The sequence below is a fragment of the Myotis yumanensis genome, unplaced genomic scaffold, assembly GCF_028538775.1.
Source record: "Myotis yumanensis isolate MYYU_CA2020_CCGP unplaced genomic scaffold, mMyoYum1.0.hap1 SCAF_4, whole genome shotgun sequence".
NCBI classification, from domain to species: domain Eukaryota; kingdom Metazoa; phylum Chordata; class Mammalia; order Chiroptera; family Vespertilionidae; genus Myotis; species Myotis yumanensis.
The window spans coordinates 106,222,755-106,238,275 of NW_027223755.1; the positions used below are offsets into that span (position 1 = coordinate 106,222,755).

The 15,521-nt window shown below is 49.2% G+C and overlaps 2 protein-coding genes across 3 annotated transcripts; one reads left to right on the forward strand and one right to left on the reverse strand.

Moving 5' to 3' along the window:
- The first annotated feature begins 1,364 nt into the window (after positions 1-1,364).
- Positions 1,365-3,656, forward strand: MYL11 (myosin light chain 11). Its single transcript, XM_070411651.1, has 7 exons — positions 1,365-1,470; positions 2,164-2,259; positions 2,503-2,578; positions 2,776-2,880; positions 2,976-3,054; positions 3,344-3,392; positions 3,485-3,656. The coding sequence occupies exons 1-7, from the start codon at positions 1,468-1,470 to the stop codon at positions 3,587-3,589; spliced, it is 513 nt and encodes a 170-aa protein (XP_070267752.1). The 5' UTR covers positions 1,365-1,467; the 3' UTR covers positions 3,590-3,656.
- A 132-nt stretch (positions 3,657-3,788) lies between these two features.
- On the reverse strand, positions 3,789-8,795 carry SEPTIN1 (septin 1). 2 transcript variants are annotated; one of them, XM_070413555.1, is made up of 11 exons: positions 8,747-8,795; positions 8,518-8,582; positions 8,322-8,408; positions 7,970-8,093; positions 7,510-7,644; positions 7,300-7,417; positions 5,394-5,495; positions 5,176-5,275; positions 4,770-4,935; positions 4,439-4,529; positions 3,789-4,335 (listed from the first exon to the last, which is right to left on the reverse strand). In XM_070413555.1, the coding sequence occupies exons 2-11, from the start codon at positions 8,570-8,572 to the stop codon at positions 4,249-4,251; spliced, it is 1,065 nt and encodes a 354-aa protein (XP_070269656.1). In that variant the 5' UTR covers positions 8,573-8,582; positions 8,747-8,795; the 3' UTR covers positions 3,789-4,248. The 2 variants fall into 2 exon arrangements, with proteins under 2 accessions (XP_070269656.1, XP_070269654.1); XM_070413553.1 differs by having other exon boundaries at positions 8,492-8,582.
- Positions 8,796-15,521: the final 6,726 nt, after the last annotated feature.

Here is a 15,521-nt window from a genome sequence, read left to right on the forward strand (position 1 = left end):
ATGCTGACACGCCAAGCTCAAAAGGTTCGCCATCACTGCACTAGACTATGTCCTTCTCCTGTTTCAAACCTTTTCAAGGCTCCCAAGGTCTCAGCTCCCAGCCTGGCATTGAAGGCCCTCCAGTTCCAGTATCAGAGGTTTCTAGCCCCTCCGTTCATGCCCCATCACGATTCTGGCAACCTGAACACTTCTGATCTTTCGCTTCTTCAGGCCTTTGCCCATCCATGCCCTCTGCTTGGCACACCTGCTCCTCCATGTTCACCTGACTCACCTCTACTGATCTTCATAAACTCATTTTTATGCTCCTAGACAGGGCTGCTCTGCATTTATCCTGTCTTCATGACTGGACTGTAAGTTCTACTAAGGCAGGGCCTAAGTAATAATATGATTACATTTCACTAAACTGTTTCCAAATAGTGTTCACACCCACAAGTTCTGTGGGATGAGAGTTAAATTCCATTTTACAGAAGGGGAAACCAAGGCCCAGGGAGTTGAAGCACAAAGCCCAAGATGACAGAGCAGTCTCTCTGCCCTAGGCTGTCTAGTCTCTTCATACCTAGTGATTCCACGTTCTATATCTTTCCTCACAAAATCCTCCTTCTCTGCCCTAACTGGTTTGGTTCAGTGGATAGTGTCGGCCTATGGACTGAAGGGTCCCAGGTTCGATTCTGGTCAAGGGCATGTACCTTGGTTGCGGGCACATCCCCAGTAGGGAATGTGCAGGAGGCAGATGATTGATGTTTCTCTCTCATCAGTGTTTCTAACTCTCTATCCCTCTCCCTCTCCCTTCCTCTCTGTAAAAAATCAATAAAATATATTTTTTAAAAATATAAATAAATAAATAAAAACAGTGAATTTACTTAAAAAAAAAAAATCCTCCTTCTCCATGAAGACTTTCCTGGTCCTTCAGATTCCCCAGATGGCTCTCTCCCACCTCTAAACTCTGCCACTACCCCTACACATACTCTCACTTGACTGTGAACTCCAGATGGGAGTGGGTTGTGTTTGTCAAAGTGCACCCATAAAGCACAGCACAACACCTGGCGCACTGTAGGTGCTCAATAAATTGACTGGGTTTAAATCTAGGCACACCCCACTCAGGGGTACAGGGATGTGGTTCATCTCTCTCCAAGCGCTGTGGCCCGGCTTGGGCCTTCTTTGAACTCTGCCACATTCTAACTCCCTTTTGAAAGAAAGAACAACCCTTCCTGCCCAGGTTCTAGTGAGACATGCATCCCAAGACTCATTCCCTCCTCCCTCTCTCCCTGGACTCCAGCTGCTGCAGGCCCTCCAAGAAAGGAAAGGCCCTGAGCCAGGCTATTTTGGTATCTGGGGTGGGCACCCGCAGGGCTAAGGTTACCCTGGTATGTTAAGGGCTCCCTGGGGCAAGACTATATAACCCCAGAGAGACTGCGGCAAGCTTGCTCTCTGCTACTTTCCAGCCTTGCCCCCCAGGAAACTGAAGACATGGTAAGAATCTCCCAGCCCCTGCCCAGATCCCTCAGACCTCAGAGCAGCCTCACCCTTGAAAGAAGGTAGCTGGTTCCCAGTCCATCAAGAGGAAGAAAGATGAGTCCTTCTTATCTTGGTATCACTAATGGGGTGCATAGGGTAATCCACTCAGACACTCCATTCACTGGAGCCCAATCCCTCTCAAAGCATGCTCCATACTGTCCTGCTCTCAATCTTCCTAAAACCTTCTGGGGCCAAGCTGGCAAGGATTCCCACTCCCATGTCTTTTTTAAATCTTTATTGTTGAAAGTATTATTAATGTCCCCTTTTCCCCCCATTGATCCCTTCTGCCTCCCCACCTTCCCCACTCCCATTTTATAAATGAGAAAGTAGAGGTTCATACAGAATGAATGAGTGGATCAGGGTCACACAGGAAGTCTGGGACTCAGAGGAGGCAGGCTCAGGACACTAAGAAGAAGAAACTTCCACTTGGGTAGGATGGAGGGGTGGGACTCACAGGCTACAGATAGGAATTTGGGGACACAACTGAAACAAGCACCCACAGCAAAGCCGTCACAAAGAGGAGGAAGCCTAGAGCCAGATGAGTTGCTTTACAAGAATGGACGCAAAGAACCCGGAGTCTAATCCATTGCCTCCAGAGAACAGTAGGATCTGGCCCATGGATGTCTTTGCCCAACCCTCACCCCCCAGGCACCCAAGAAGGCCAAGAGAAGGGCAGCAGCAGAGGGTGGAAGCTCCAATGTCTTCTCAATGTTCGACCAGACTCAGATCCAGGAGTTCAAGGAGGTGAGTGAAGGGAAGGGAGACTGAATCCTGACCAAAGGCACCCTTGCTGCCCTCCCCCACCCTCCCACCCCGGAATGTGCACCTGTTTTAGTGGGAGGGGAAGGGTTTAGAATTCCTTGCTCCCCTCCCTTCTTGGCATGAAAGAGGACAGCTGGCTGGGGGCCACAATCTGATCTGCCTGGAGTAAGGATGCTAAAGCTGGCCATGGGGGACCTAACCCCTCCCTGCCCTTGCCCTCCACAGGCCTTCACAGTAATTGACCAAAACCGTGATGGCATTATTGACAAGGAAGACCTGCGGGACACCTTTGCAGCCATGGGTGAGCCCCCCACCCAATCCCCTTAAAGGTCCAAGGCTGTAGAGTCCTGGGAATTCAGCAGCCTTGGGGGCCAGCCCTGCTGACTCCACCTCAGTCTACCCAGATGAAAAATGGGGGGATGATGTGAATTTATGAGAAGAATCACCCTCTGGTCCCAGGACCCCACTCCAGCCCATGCTTCCCCCGCCCCATTCCAGGGCGCCTCAATGTGAAGAATGAGGAGCTAGATGAAATGATGAAGGAAGCCAGCGGCCCCATCAACTTCACCGTCTTCCTGACTATGTTCGGAGAGAAGCTGAAAGGTGAATGAAGCATCCAGGGTCCAAGCTCCCAGCTGCCCCTTCCCAGATCTTTCAGAGACAGACCCTTCAGGAACCCGTGTGCCCTCTTACTCCAGGTGCTGACCCCGAGGATGTGATCACTGGAGCCTTCAAGGTCCTGGACCCTGAAGGGAAGGGTGTTATCAAGAAGCAGTTGTAAGTGACCCCTCCAGCTGCTCACCCACAGAAAGCCTCCTTAAGTTCCTGCCAAGGGTTAGGCGTTGCCAGGGATACGGGAGAAATGAAGACTGTGATTAGGATTAAATTTGCCCATCACATGTGGGGAGAAGGGCAAAAGCCTTTCGTGTTTGTGTTTGTGAGATCACTGGAAGGATCCAGAGTGACCCTGGTTTTCAGGAGAAACTGGGAATAGCAACAAGGATGAGGTGGGAGTGGGAAGAATTTACAAGGCCCCATCTCAACTCCCCTTGTGTCACCTCTCCAGTTTGGAGGAGCTGCTTACCACCCAATGTGACCGCTTCTCCCCGGAAGAGGTGAGTGGGGCAGGGGCCTGGGAAAGGCAGAGGGGTGGGGGACGGGCGCCCCGGGAACCCGCAGGAAACGCGATCTGGCCGTCTTTCCCCAGATCAAGAACATGTGGGCGGCCTTCCCTCCCGACGTGACCGGCATGGTAGACTACAAGAACATCTGCTACGTCATCACGCACGGCGACGCCAAGGACCAGGAGTAGAGGGCCCTTCGGGACAGCCTGACCCCCACCCCAGTCCTAATAAAATTGAGCTGGTCTTTGTTTCTTACCCGCGGCCCCCAGCGTGTGATTGTGGGGGCGCCGGGGGAGAGTGGGCTGGAGCGGCCGACCCATGAATGAAGGCCGGCCCACTGAGCTCGCCGCTATTCCCGCAGGGAAAGCGAAGACGCGTGGCCTCAGGAAACTTAGTTTTGTTTTTAATTTTTTAATTGATCTTAGAGAGAAGATGACGTCTATTTGAGGGACATCGATCGGTTGCAGTTGCCTCCCGAACGCACCCCGGCCGGGGCCGGGACCGGGACGGCAATCTGGCCTTGTGCCCTGACCGGAGTCCGACCGGAGTCCGACCGGTGACCTTTCGGTGCACGGGACAGCGGTCAACCCGCTGAGCCACACTGGTCAGGCAGGAAACTTAGTTTTTATCGAAGACACTGTTGGGGTTTAGAGGGGCTGGGCTGGAAGCCCCGGCTCTGGGGGGGGCGGAGGGCGGGGCGGGGCCAAAGGCAGGACCCCCAGCTCTGGGGTTGGGAGAACCCGTTGGCCCAGAGCCCAGTGCCTACAGGCTCCGGGGTGAGGCTCGGGGGTTGGACAAGAGGCGGACGAAGGCGGAGCTGACGTAAAGCGGCACCAGGCGGGGGTCCTCAGAGAGCGGCCGACTGCTCGCCCTGAGCCTGGCTCTGCTGCACCTGCGCCTGCATCTTCTCCAGCATCTCCTGCATGCGACGCAGCTGTGGGGCAAGATCGCAGGCGGTGGGGCCGGGCGTGGCCGGAGGGCGGCTTCCTCGAAGAGGACTGGGGCTTTGGTCAGTGGGGGGCGGGGTGCTGGCTCACCTCTTCGTCTTTCTCTCGGATCAGCTTCTCCGTCTCGGCCAGGGGCAGCATGGGCAGCGGGATCTCCGCGGTGCTCCGGCGGGAAAGCTTACTAGGGGGAGGAAAAGGAATAGGAATCAAGGGCGGGACCGTGGTTGTGTGGGTCACGACCCCGAGGCGGGGCCTGGAAGGGGGTTGGCCTCTGGGAGGTGGGCTCTTGTCCTTGAGGTTAGGGCCGGAAGCTAGCTGGGTGGGGAAAGACTTGGGGAAAAAGATCTGGATGGTCAAGGCGGGGTCATGGATGTGGTGATGGCAAGGCCTGGAAGCACCTGTGAGTCCACTCCGCTCTCACCTGCGGCTGGCCCGATCGCGAGCCCCAGGCCGGGCCAGGCTCTGTAGACAGCGGGCCCGGTAGCCCTCATAGAGCAGATCGTGTGTCACCTCCTTCAGGTCCTGCAGGTGTGTCTGCACCAGCATCCGTCGCAGGTTCAGGAAATCGCAGTGATGTGGGTTCTCCACTGGGGGACCGACCGTGCGCATCAGGAAGCTTCCGGTCCGGGCCCACCCTCTGGGTAAGGTCTGCCCGAAATCCCACCCCGCTCCTGGGGAGGGTCCACCTCTGCAGCTCAAAGACCTCTCATCTGGCTCCTAGGACCTCCCAGACCAGAGCTCACCCGCCATCACATGTTGGGTGCGGTTGACTTGGCGGTGGCCTGGGCTCCCTGCTGGCCTCGGAATGCACGCCCAGCCTTACTCACCCTCCACGGTACCCCAGGAGTAGCGGCGTCCCCTCACTGGTCGGGTGCCTTTGTCCCTCACTACCTCGCATGAACCGACAACTGCGAAAGGGATGCTTTCCTAGAGGGCGGGAATCAGGGATCACCACTGGCCCCTCAAGGGCAGAAACTCCTTCCTCAGCTCCCACCTCCACCTCTGCCTCCCTGCTTCTCGGCCCCTTCCTCCCTTGCCTCTGCACCTTCATCTCGGCATCCTGCCTCTTGAAGTCCTCATCCTCATCTGAGTCACAATCGGGGAACTGGTAGATGTTGATTTCCTCCTCCTTCAACTGGTCCCGGATCTCAGAGGAAACAGATGCGGAGACAGTGAGAATCACAGAGGCTGTGAACAACAGACATTGCATGGCCCAGGCAGATTCAGATACTGACACTTGCCCTAGCCGGTTTGGCTCAGTGGATAGAGCATCAGCCTGTGGACTGAAGGGTCCTGGGTTGGATTCCAGTCAAGGGCACGTACCTAGGTTGCAGGTTTGATCCCTGGCCCTGGTTGGGGCACGTGCAGGAGGCAACCAATCAATGTTTCTCTGTCTCTCCTCCTCCCACTCTCTCTAAAAGTCAATGGAAAAATATCCTCAAGTGAGGATTAACCAAAAAAATAAAAAGTGCTCAGATACAGACACTGGGTGGTCAGACAGGAAAGACAGATGGTGAGAAATGAACTGAAAGTGCAGCCCTGGGCTGTGTGGCTCAGTTGGTTGAGCATCATCCTGGGCACCGAAAGGTTGAAGGTTTGATTCCCGGTCAGGGCACATGCCCAGGTTTCAGGTTCTGTCCCTGGTCAGGGTGTGTGGAGGAGGCAAGTCATGTTTCTCATGTCAATGTATCTCCCTCTCCTTTCTCTCTCTAAAATCAATAAAAAAGAAAAAAGCTCTAGCCAGTTTGGCTCAGTGGATAGAGTGCTAGTCCTCGGACTGAAGGGTCCCAGGTTCAGTTCCGGTCAAGGGCACGTACCTCAGTGACAGGCTCAATCCCCAGCCCTGTGTGGGAGGCAACCAATTGATGTGTCTCTCTCACATCCATCTTTCTCTCTCTCTTTCTCTTCCTGTTTCTTCCACTCTCTAAAAATCAATGGAGCCCTAGCCAGTTTGGCTCAGTGGATATCGAGTGTTGACCTGCAAACTGAAGGGTCCCAGGTTTGATTCCGGTGAAGGGCATGTGTCCAGGTTGTGGGCTCGATCCCCAGTGGGGGGCTTGCAGGAGGCAGCCAATCAATGATTCTCTCTCATCATTGATGTTTCTATCTCTCCCTCTTCCTTCCTCTCTGAAATCAATAAATATATATATATATCTTTAAAAACACAAATCTCACACAAGGGAGGGGCATCACACTGAATTTAATAAAAAAATTAAAATAAAAATCAATGGGAAAAATATCCTTGGGTGAGGATTAACAAAAAACAAATAAAAGAAATGAACATAAAAATCTCAGAGATAATGGGACAGTCATAGGGTGAAAAGAGTGGGACAAAGACACCCTAACAGCCAAGGCAGAGTCCTGAAAAGATTCTAAGATGAGGAAGATTCCAAAATACCCAGAAAGAGACATAGAAGCAGAAACAGTGGGCGCGGGCTCTGAAGACACTGGAGGGTGGGGGCCATCAGGGGTCATCACGTCTATGTTCCTACCCTCAGACAGGCTAGGCATCCAGCCCAGGGATTCCATTCTGAGTTTCCAGAGACACGGCTCTTTCAGGCGGCTCACTACCTATCTTCCGAAGAAACTCTCTAATAGCATTACACATCATGCTCCAAGAAGTCTACCCCAAGATCAAAGGAGTTAAAGCTCAGTTCAGGCCCTAACCGGTTTGGCTCAGTGGATAGAGCATCGGCCTGTGGACTGAAAGGTCCCAGGTTCGATTCCGGTCAAGGGCATGTGCCTTGGTTGCGGGCACATCCCCAGTGGGAGGTGTGCAGGAGGCAGCTGATTGATGTTTCTCTCTCAGAGCGATGTTTCTAACTCTATCCCTCTCCCTTCCTCTCTGTAAAAAATCAATAAAATATATATTTTTTAAAAAAGCTGAGTTCAGGTTTAATCATGACTTTTGGCTTCATGTGGGGCCAAAGGTCAGAAGTCACCACACCCACCTTCTGCTTGAGAGCCTGGGTTTCGCTGGGCATCAGGGCATCTGCTTTGCCAATGACGGGGACGATGTTGACCTTCTCGTGCACCGCCCGGAGGAAGGCAACATCGAGGGGCCGGAGCCTGCACCAAGGATCGGCCAGGACTTGGTCTCAGGATGTAGAGTCACCTCCCAAGCCTCCCCGAATGCCCAACCCCCAGGGCGGCCCTCAGACCCCCGGCCAAAGGGTGAGATGAAGTAGAGGCAGCAGTGGACACGGGAATCCTGGATGTTCTTCCGGTTCAGGCCACTCTCATCCCTAAGATACTGCTCAAATTGCTCCTCAATGAAGCGCACCACGGGCAGCCAGCTGGGATGCAGGGAGGGGAGAGAGCATGTGGTGGGAGATCAGGGATCACATGGCAGGGAAGGGGGCAAGACTCCCCAGGACTGTGGGGGTGGGAAGTAGTTTCTTTGTCTCCAACCAAAGAAATCAAGAAACTGGCAGGGTCGTAAGTGAGATGTCGGGAAGCACAGGGCACTTTGGGGGCACACAGCCACAGAAATGCCCCCCACCTTTCAGTCAGGGTGGGTGGGAGGCCAGGGCAGACCAGCCCTGTCACTGACCCCTCAGTTTCCACCAAATAGCCAGCCATATTGGGAGACTATCCCTCATTCCCTCCCCCGCTCCTCACCAGTCTGAGCAATCCACCGAGTCCCCAAAGCCAGGTGTGTCCACCAAGGTCAGCTTCACCTTAATACCCCCCTCCTCGATCTCCACGCCCCGACGCTCAATAGTCAGCGTTTGTGTCAAGCGAGCTATGGGTACGGGAAGAGATCAGGGAACTGGGTAGGGGTCTGAGGCAGGACTAGTTTCCTTTCTCAGTATCAATCACAATTGCCCCCACCTATTTTTTTTTAGGGGAAGAAGCCGTAAGCTGCCCGAGCTCCCCAGAAAGTCATGGGAGAGCAGATGGAAAGGAAGATAGTGTAGCCTGGGGAGACAGGAGGGGGTAGAGTGCCTGGAGAGGATGGGGAGGGTCTTACCGCTGGCCTCTGGCAGTTGCCGATCCTCATAGAGGTTGGTGAGAAACAGGCTGTTGATGAGGGTGGATTTCCCCAGGCCTGACTCCCCTGTGGACAGGACAGGCCCACTTGGTCAGGTCAGAGGACAGCCAGGGTCTCTTGAGGACCCACCGCCTCCAAAACCCCCAGACCTGCCACCATGAGTGTGAAGTCAAACCCCTTCTTGATGGACTTGCGGTGCAGCTGGTTGGGAAGGGCTGCGAAACCCACATACTCCTTGTCCTGTTGGTGGGGGGCAGACAATATAAGGCTGCTGGGAGCAGCAGACAGGGCCCCCAGTATAACCTGATCTCAAGGGCTGGAAGCCAGCCTGCTGTGGGTTGACCTGGGCCTGGCTGCCCTTGCGGTTGGGGCCTGGGGACATGTTCTTAGGCATAAGGACTCACCATGGCCCCCGTCGCTGTTGCTGTACCTGCTGTCTCTCCCCACTTCCTCTGGTGAGGCAGGAAGTTGAGTGCAGCAAACAAGGGGGCGGGCAATGTAGGAAGCTGAGATGCTTAACTGGCCCCGAGAGGTGGGGAAAGCCAAGACCAAGAACACCTGGGGTCCTCACCATCTGGATCCCTCTGCCCATCACCCCTACGGGAAGCTCGAACCCCTCTGTCCTTTGCACACCTTTCTCCCAAGTCCCATTGTCTGGTGCATCACCCTGGTGGGAGGTGGAGTGTAGGCGGAGAGGAAGGAAGCAGGTTGGTCTGTCTAGCAGTGAGATGAAGGCTTTGACAGGGATGGTTAAAAAAAGAAAAAAATCCTCCATCTAAGTGATAAAACCCATAAAAGGACTGGAGGTGGGAGGGGCCATCATTTTTTCTCACCAGCTCATACAATGGATTTTTTTTTCTTTAAATGCAATGGATTCTTAAAAAGACTACAGGTCATTGGACAACCGCCAGAGAGATCTTCCTTAGAATCCTGGCCAAGGCATCCCCTGCTTGAAACTCTTCCAGGGTTCCCCAGTGAGCTCAGAATCAAGTCCGATTTCTGACCTGGCAGCAAAGCCTTCCCCATCTGGCCTCATCACGCCTTTACTCACTCTCCCTTCGCAAGGGCCCACATCCTTGACCCTGCCCATACCGAGCTTTTCCTTTTTTTGCATCAGGTGAACTCTTCATCCTTCAAGGATTTGATTAAAAGGGCTCTTCCTCCTCTGAAATCTTCCTCAACTTACCCTAGGCAGAGTCATTTTCCCTCCTCTGGACTTCCCAGCACCTTTAACAGGCTCCTCCAATGACCACATTTGCTTACCTGGATGTCTCTTCTATGCATGGTTGGGCTTTCTAAGGGCAGGGACCATGTTTCCCTAATTTCTATGTCCTCCGTGTCTTACACAAGGACTGGCACAAAGAAAGTGCCAATAAAACTCAGAAAGAACTTCTTTTTTTTTTTTAAATATATTTTATTGATTTTTTACAGAGAGGAAGGGAGAGAGATAGAGAGTTAGAAACATCGATGAGAGAGAAACATCGACCAGCTGCCTCCTGCACATCTCCTACTGGGGATGTGCCCGCAACCCAGGTACATGCCCTTGACCGGAATCAAACCTGGGACCTTTCAGTCCGCAGGCCGACGCTCTATCCACTGAGCCAAACCGGTTTCGGCAGAAAGAACTTCTTCTATGCGGCCCTAGGCAAGTCATTTGGCCTCTCTGAACTCCGTTTTCCTAATGTAAAATGAAATACACACATTTCCACTTTATCAGGACTCAATGGTTTCAGATTACATGAACTTTGGAGCCAATCAGTTATATATCAATTGACCTTAGCATTTATGAACTGAGTGACTTTTCTGAGCCTTTTTAAAAAAATTTAATTAATTAATTTATTTTTAAAATATATCTTTATTGATTTCAGAGGGGAAGGGAGAGGAGATAGAAACATCAATGATGAGAATCATTGGCTACCTCCTGCTCGCCCCCTACTGGGGCTTGAGCCAGCAACCCGGGCATATGCCCTTGATCAAAATTGAACCCAGGACTCTTCAGTCCACAGGCCTATGCTCTATCCACTGAGCCAAACCAGGTAGGGTTCTGAGACTTTTTTTAAAAGATTTTTTTCTTGAGTTTTTATTTTTTAAAAGACTTTTAGAGTGAGAGGAATGGAGAGAGAGAGAGTGAAACATCCATGTGAAACATTGATCAATTGCCTCCTGCACAACCCCTTCTCCCCCTATCAAGCCAGAAACCGGTAACCCAGGCATGTGCCCTGACCTGGAATTGAACCTGATAGACTCACCTTTCCCTGGAATGTGATTACTAAACCCACCTGTCCCTGGAATGGCGATGACTTACTGTAAATGTGATGTGACCCCAACCCAGAAGGAGCACCTTGTATGGACATATACATCGACTAACCAACCAGCTCTCACCAAGTACCCCAAGCCCTCCTGCCTTCCTCATTCTCCTTAAATAAGAGTTCTTATCGATGCACGAGCTGCTGCTCTCCCTTTGCGAGACAGCCCGGCAGGTCTTTCCTCTAATAAAGCCTATGTCACCTGTTTTTTTCGGCCTCCAACTGATCTTTCAGAACCAGCAACCTTTAAGTGCACAGGACAATGCTCAACCAACCAAGCCACACAGATCAGGGCCTCTCTGAGCCTTTAAAGCTAGTCTCCTTGCCCTGGCCAGTGTGGCAAAGTGGGTTTTTGTAGATTCGGGCCTGCACACTGAAGGATCGCAGGTTTGAGTCCCAGTCAAGGGCAGGCACGTACTTGGGCTCCCCACCCCCTGGACAGGGAACGTTGGGGAGGTAGCCAGTCTGGTCTCTCTCACATCGATGTTTCGCTTTCTCCCCATCCCTCCTTCCCTTCTGTTTTCTCTGAAAAAGCAATGGGAAAATATCCTCAGGTGAGGATTAACAACAACAAAAAAGCAAGCATTAAAAAAAAAAGAAAAAAGAAAAAGCTAACCCAGCCGGCATGGCTCAGTGGTTGAGCGTCAACCTAAAAACCAGGAGGTCATGGTTCGATTCCCAGTCCAGGCATATGCCTGGTTGCTGGCTGGGTCCATCATTGATATTTCTCTCTCTCTCTCTCTCTCTCTCTCTCTCTCTCTTTCTCTCTCTCTCTGAAATCAATGAAAAAATATTTTTAAAAAATAAGAAAGCTAGTCTCCTTATTATGCCTTGTGAGGGCCTGCTTGATCTGGATCCTGCCCATTTTCTTTCTCCACTTCTTGTGGTTTTATTATGTCCCTTTTAGCCCATGGTATGGACTGACTTGTGTTTCTCAAAAATTCATGTGTGGGAACCCTAACCCCAATGTGACTGTATTGGAGATAGGGCCTTTAAGGAGGTAATCAAGGTGAAATGAGGTCCTAAGTGTGATCTGGTAGGTCTGAGGTCATAGGAAGAGATACCACTGATCTCTCTCTGCAGAGAGGAAAGACCATGTAAGGACCAGTGAGAAGACGGCCTCACCAGAAACCAACCCTGCTGGCACCTTGAATTTGGACTTCCAATCTCTAGAACTATGAGAAAGTAAATGTCTATTTAAGATTGTGGCATTCTGTTATGGCAGCCTGAGCAGATTAATACAGCCTATAGCTCAATCCTTTCCCCTCTTCACTCTAATGAGTTTAATGTGTAATTTTTGTATTTGTATAAATTTTGAAATATGTGTACAATACAGTACATTTTTTATTTTATTATTATTTATTTTAGAGAGAGAAAGGGAAAGAGAAAGAGAGAGAGAAACATCAATGTGAGAGAGGAACATCTATCAGTTGTTTCTTGCACACACCCCAACCCACAACCTGAGTAAATGCCCTGATGGGGAATCAAATTCTCCTTTTGGTGTACAGAATGATGCTCCAACCAACTGAGCCACACCAGCTAGGGCTAGTATACAGTATAAATTTATACAAATGGTTTTATATATATATATATTCATATACATACATATGAATACATTTCTGTGAATTTTTTCATTCAGCACTATTTTTTTCAATATATCTTATTGATTTTGTACAGAGAGGAAGAGAAAGAGATAGAGAGAAACATCGATAAGAGAGAAATATCGATCAGCTGCCTCCTGCACACTCTCCACTGGGGATGTGCCTGCAACCAAGGTACATGCCCTTAACCAGAATTGAACCTGGGACCCTTCAGTCTGCAGGCAGACGCTCTATCCACTGAACCAAACTGACCAGGGCTCAGCACTATTTTTTAAAATATATTTTTATTGATTTCAGAGAGGAAGGGAGAGGAAGAGAGAGACAGAAACATCAATGATGAGAGAGAATCATTGATCAGCTGTCTCCTGCACACCCCACACTGGGGATCGAGCCCGCAACCTGGGCATGTGCCCTGACCAGGAATCAAACCTCAATCTCCTGGTTCATAGGTCGATGTTCAACCACTGAGCCACGCCAGCCGGGCAATTCAGCACTATTTTGAAGATTTATCCATGTTGCCATGTGTATATCTTATCCTTACTTCAACTTTGTTTTTAGTATTGTTCCCCTCATGTAACCTTGGGAAAAATCACCTCTCTGAGTCTCACTTTCCTCATCTATCAAATGGGTTTGGAAACTCCAGCCACACTGAATTCACAGAGGTTGTGCAAACTTCACATGATAATAGAGACATTAAGAGTGTCATCTTACATGAATGGATTAGAAAACTGTGGTACATCTACACGATGGAATACTATGCTGCTGTAAAAAAGAAGGAACTCTTACCATTTGCAACAGCATGGATGGAACTGGAGAGCATTATGCTAAGTGAAATAAGCCAGTCAATGAAGGAAAAATACCACATGATCTCACTCATTCATGGATAATAAAGACCATTACAAACTTTTGAACAATAATAGATACAGAGGCAGAGCTGCCTCAAACTGATAGTCAAACTGCAGTGGGAAGGCCGGAGAGGGTTGGGGGGCAGAAGGGAGGGGAGTAAGAGATCAACAGAAGGACTTGTATGCATGCATATAAGCATAACTAATGGACATAAGACACTGGGTGGTAAGGGAGAGCAGGGGATTGTCAAGGGCGGGGGGTGGGGGAAGGACACATATGTAATACCCTTTGTAATACTTATTATAATATTTTTTTTAAAAGAATAAAAAAATAAAATAAAATAAAAATGTCAAAAAAAAAAAAAAAAAGAGTGTCATCTTACTAGTTGTGTGACCATGGCATTTTACTTTAACCTCTCTGTGACTTAGTTTCTTTTTATTTATTTTTTTTGAAGATGGTATAGCAAACGTGGAGATTTATTGAAGAACAAGTACAGATTCCCAAGTGGGGAGGAGGAAAGAGTCCCCTGACTTAGTTTCTTTATCTGTTAAATGGCACCATCAACAAATTCTACCTGATAGGGTCATGATGAAGATTATATGATCTAATACACAGAAAGCTGTTATACCGTGCCTGGCAGATGAGATGAGCCCGCACAGAATGCGAGTATTGTTATGGAATGAGCTGGGGGTGTGACAGTGCCACCAGTTCACATCTAGTGGGTTCTTGTAGATTCGTTGCTGAGGATCCAAACAGAGTGAATCAGTCAGGGTTACTTACGGTCCTCTGGGGAGACAGAAATAGCCAAAAGTGTGACAGCACTGATGCTAAAGTAGTGTAAGAGGGATAAACAGTCCTTCCAGAAGCCAAGGGAAGGGAAAATGCTCCTCTCCCTTCACCACAATCCTTCCTCCTTGCTCATCAGGCTGAGCAGCCCTGAGTCAGTTAAAACTGAACTCCTCCCACCCTTGCTCTCCACAGGATATAGCCAATGGGTGTCCAAGTGCTTCCTATCAATCAGAAAAATTGGTCCCTTTCTTTCTATACCCTCTACCCTCTTGCTCCTGCCCTCGGTTCAGACTCTGATCAGCTCTTCCCTGAGTTATTCAGCAACCTTTAAGACAATAACATGGGCCTGGCTGGCATGGTTCAGTGGTTATCGACCTATGAACTATGAGGTCACGGTTCAATTCCCAGTCAGGGCACATACCTGGGTTTCGGGCTTGATCCCCAATGTGGGGTGTGTAGGAGGCAGCCGATCAATGATTCTCTCTCATCACTGATGTTTCTATCTCTCCCTCTCCCTTCCTCTCTGAAATCAATAAAATATATTTAAAATAACATGTAAAATAAACATGTATATTCATTTATTATATAACCAACACATATTCTCATAGAAAATTTTAAAAAATGCAAATAGATTAGAAAAATTTACATCTAATATCACTATTAAGCCTTTTTATCTTTCTAGATTTTCTCCTATGCCTCTACATATTAATATATATTTACAAAAATAGGATCATAGTATAACTTTGTTTGGAAGCCTGTTTCTGTCCATTCATACTAGTATGTTCTATACATCTTTCTTTTTTAAAATACATTTTTATTGATTTCAGAGAGGAAAGGAGAGGGAGATAGAAACATCAAAAATGAGAGAGAATCATTGATTGGCTGCCTCCTGCATGCCCCATACTGGGGATGAGCCCACAACCTGGGCATGCGCCCTTGACTAGAATCGAACCAGGGACCCTTTAGTCTGAAGGCCAACGCTCTATCCACTGAGCCAAACCAACCAGGGCTATACAGCTTTATTTTTTATTTTTTTGTACATTTTTTCTTTTTCTTTGATAATGCACATCTACATTGTTATTTTTATAGATGCTCAGTATTTAGGTTGATTCCCATTCTTCACTGTGATAAACAATGTTGAGCAGGGATGAACATCTTTGTGGTAATATCATTGTGTACTTGTCAAGCCATTTCCTTGGGCCTAATTCCTATAAAAGGAATTGCTGAGTCAAAGGAAGTAACATAGCTCTAGCCAGTGTGGCTCAGTTGGTTGGGCAATCGTCCTGTGCACTGAAAGGTCGCCAGTTCAATTCCCAGTCAGGGCACTTGCTGGGTTGCTGGTTCTATCCCAGGTTGGGGTGCGTGCAGGAGTCAACTGATTGATGTTGATGTTTCTCACTCTCTCCCTTTCTCTCTGAAATCAATAAAAACATTTAAAAAATAGTAAGTGGAACAACAAATCAATGTTTCTGTCTCCCTTACTCGCTAAAAAATCAATAAATATATTTTTAAAATTTTCTCTGCAGAAAAGGTGGTTGGCTGGTCTTTTGTGTTAAGTTTAGAGATGATGTGAATTAATAGTGATGCAATATTCTATTTATATGCTTTTTAACTCCAACAAATCATGCATAGTCATT

Excerpts from the sequence above, each read along its gene's own strand:
- SEPTIN1 (XM_070413553.1), bottom strand. Across the intron at positions 8,409-8,491 it reads CTTCACACTCATGGTGGCAG|GGGAGTCAGGCCTGGGGAAA; the intron begins GTCTGGGGGTTT and ends TCCTGTCCACAG. Across the intron at positions 4,336-4,438 it reads TCCGAGAGAAAGACGAAGAG|CTGCGTCGCATGCAGGAGAT; the intron begins GTGAGCCAGCAC and ends CTTGCCCCACAG.
- MYL11 (XM_070411651.1), top strand. Across the intron at positions 2,260-2,502 it reads AGATCCAGGAGTTCAAGGAG|GCCTTCACAGTAATTGACCA; the intron begins GTGAGTGAAGGG and ends TGCCCTCCACAG. Across the intron at positions 3,393-3,484 it reads ACCGCTTCTCCCCGGAAGAG|ATCAAGAACATGTGGGCGGC; the intron begins GTGAGTGGGGCA and ends GTCTTTCCCCAG.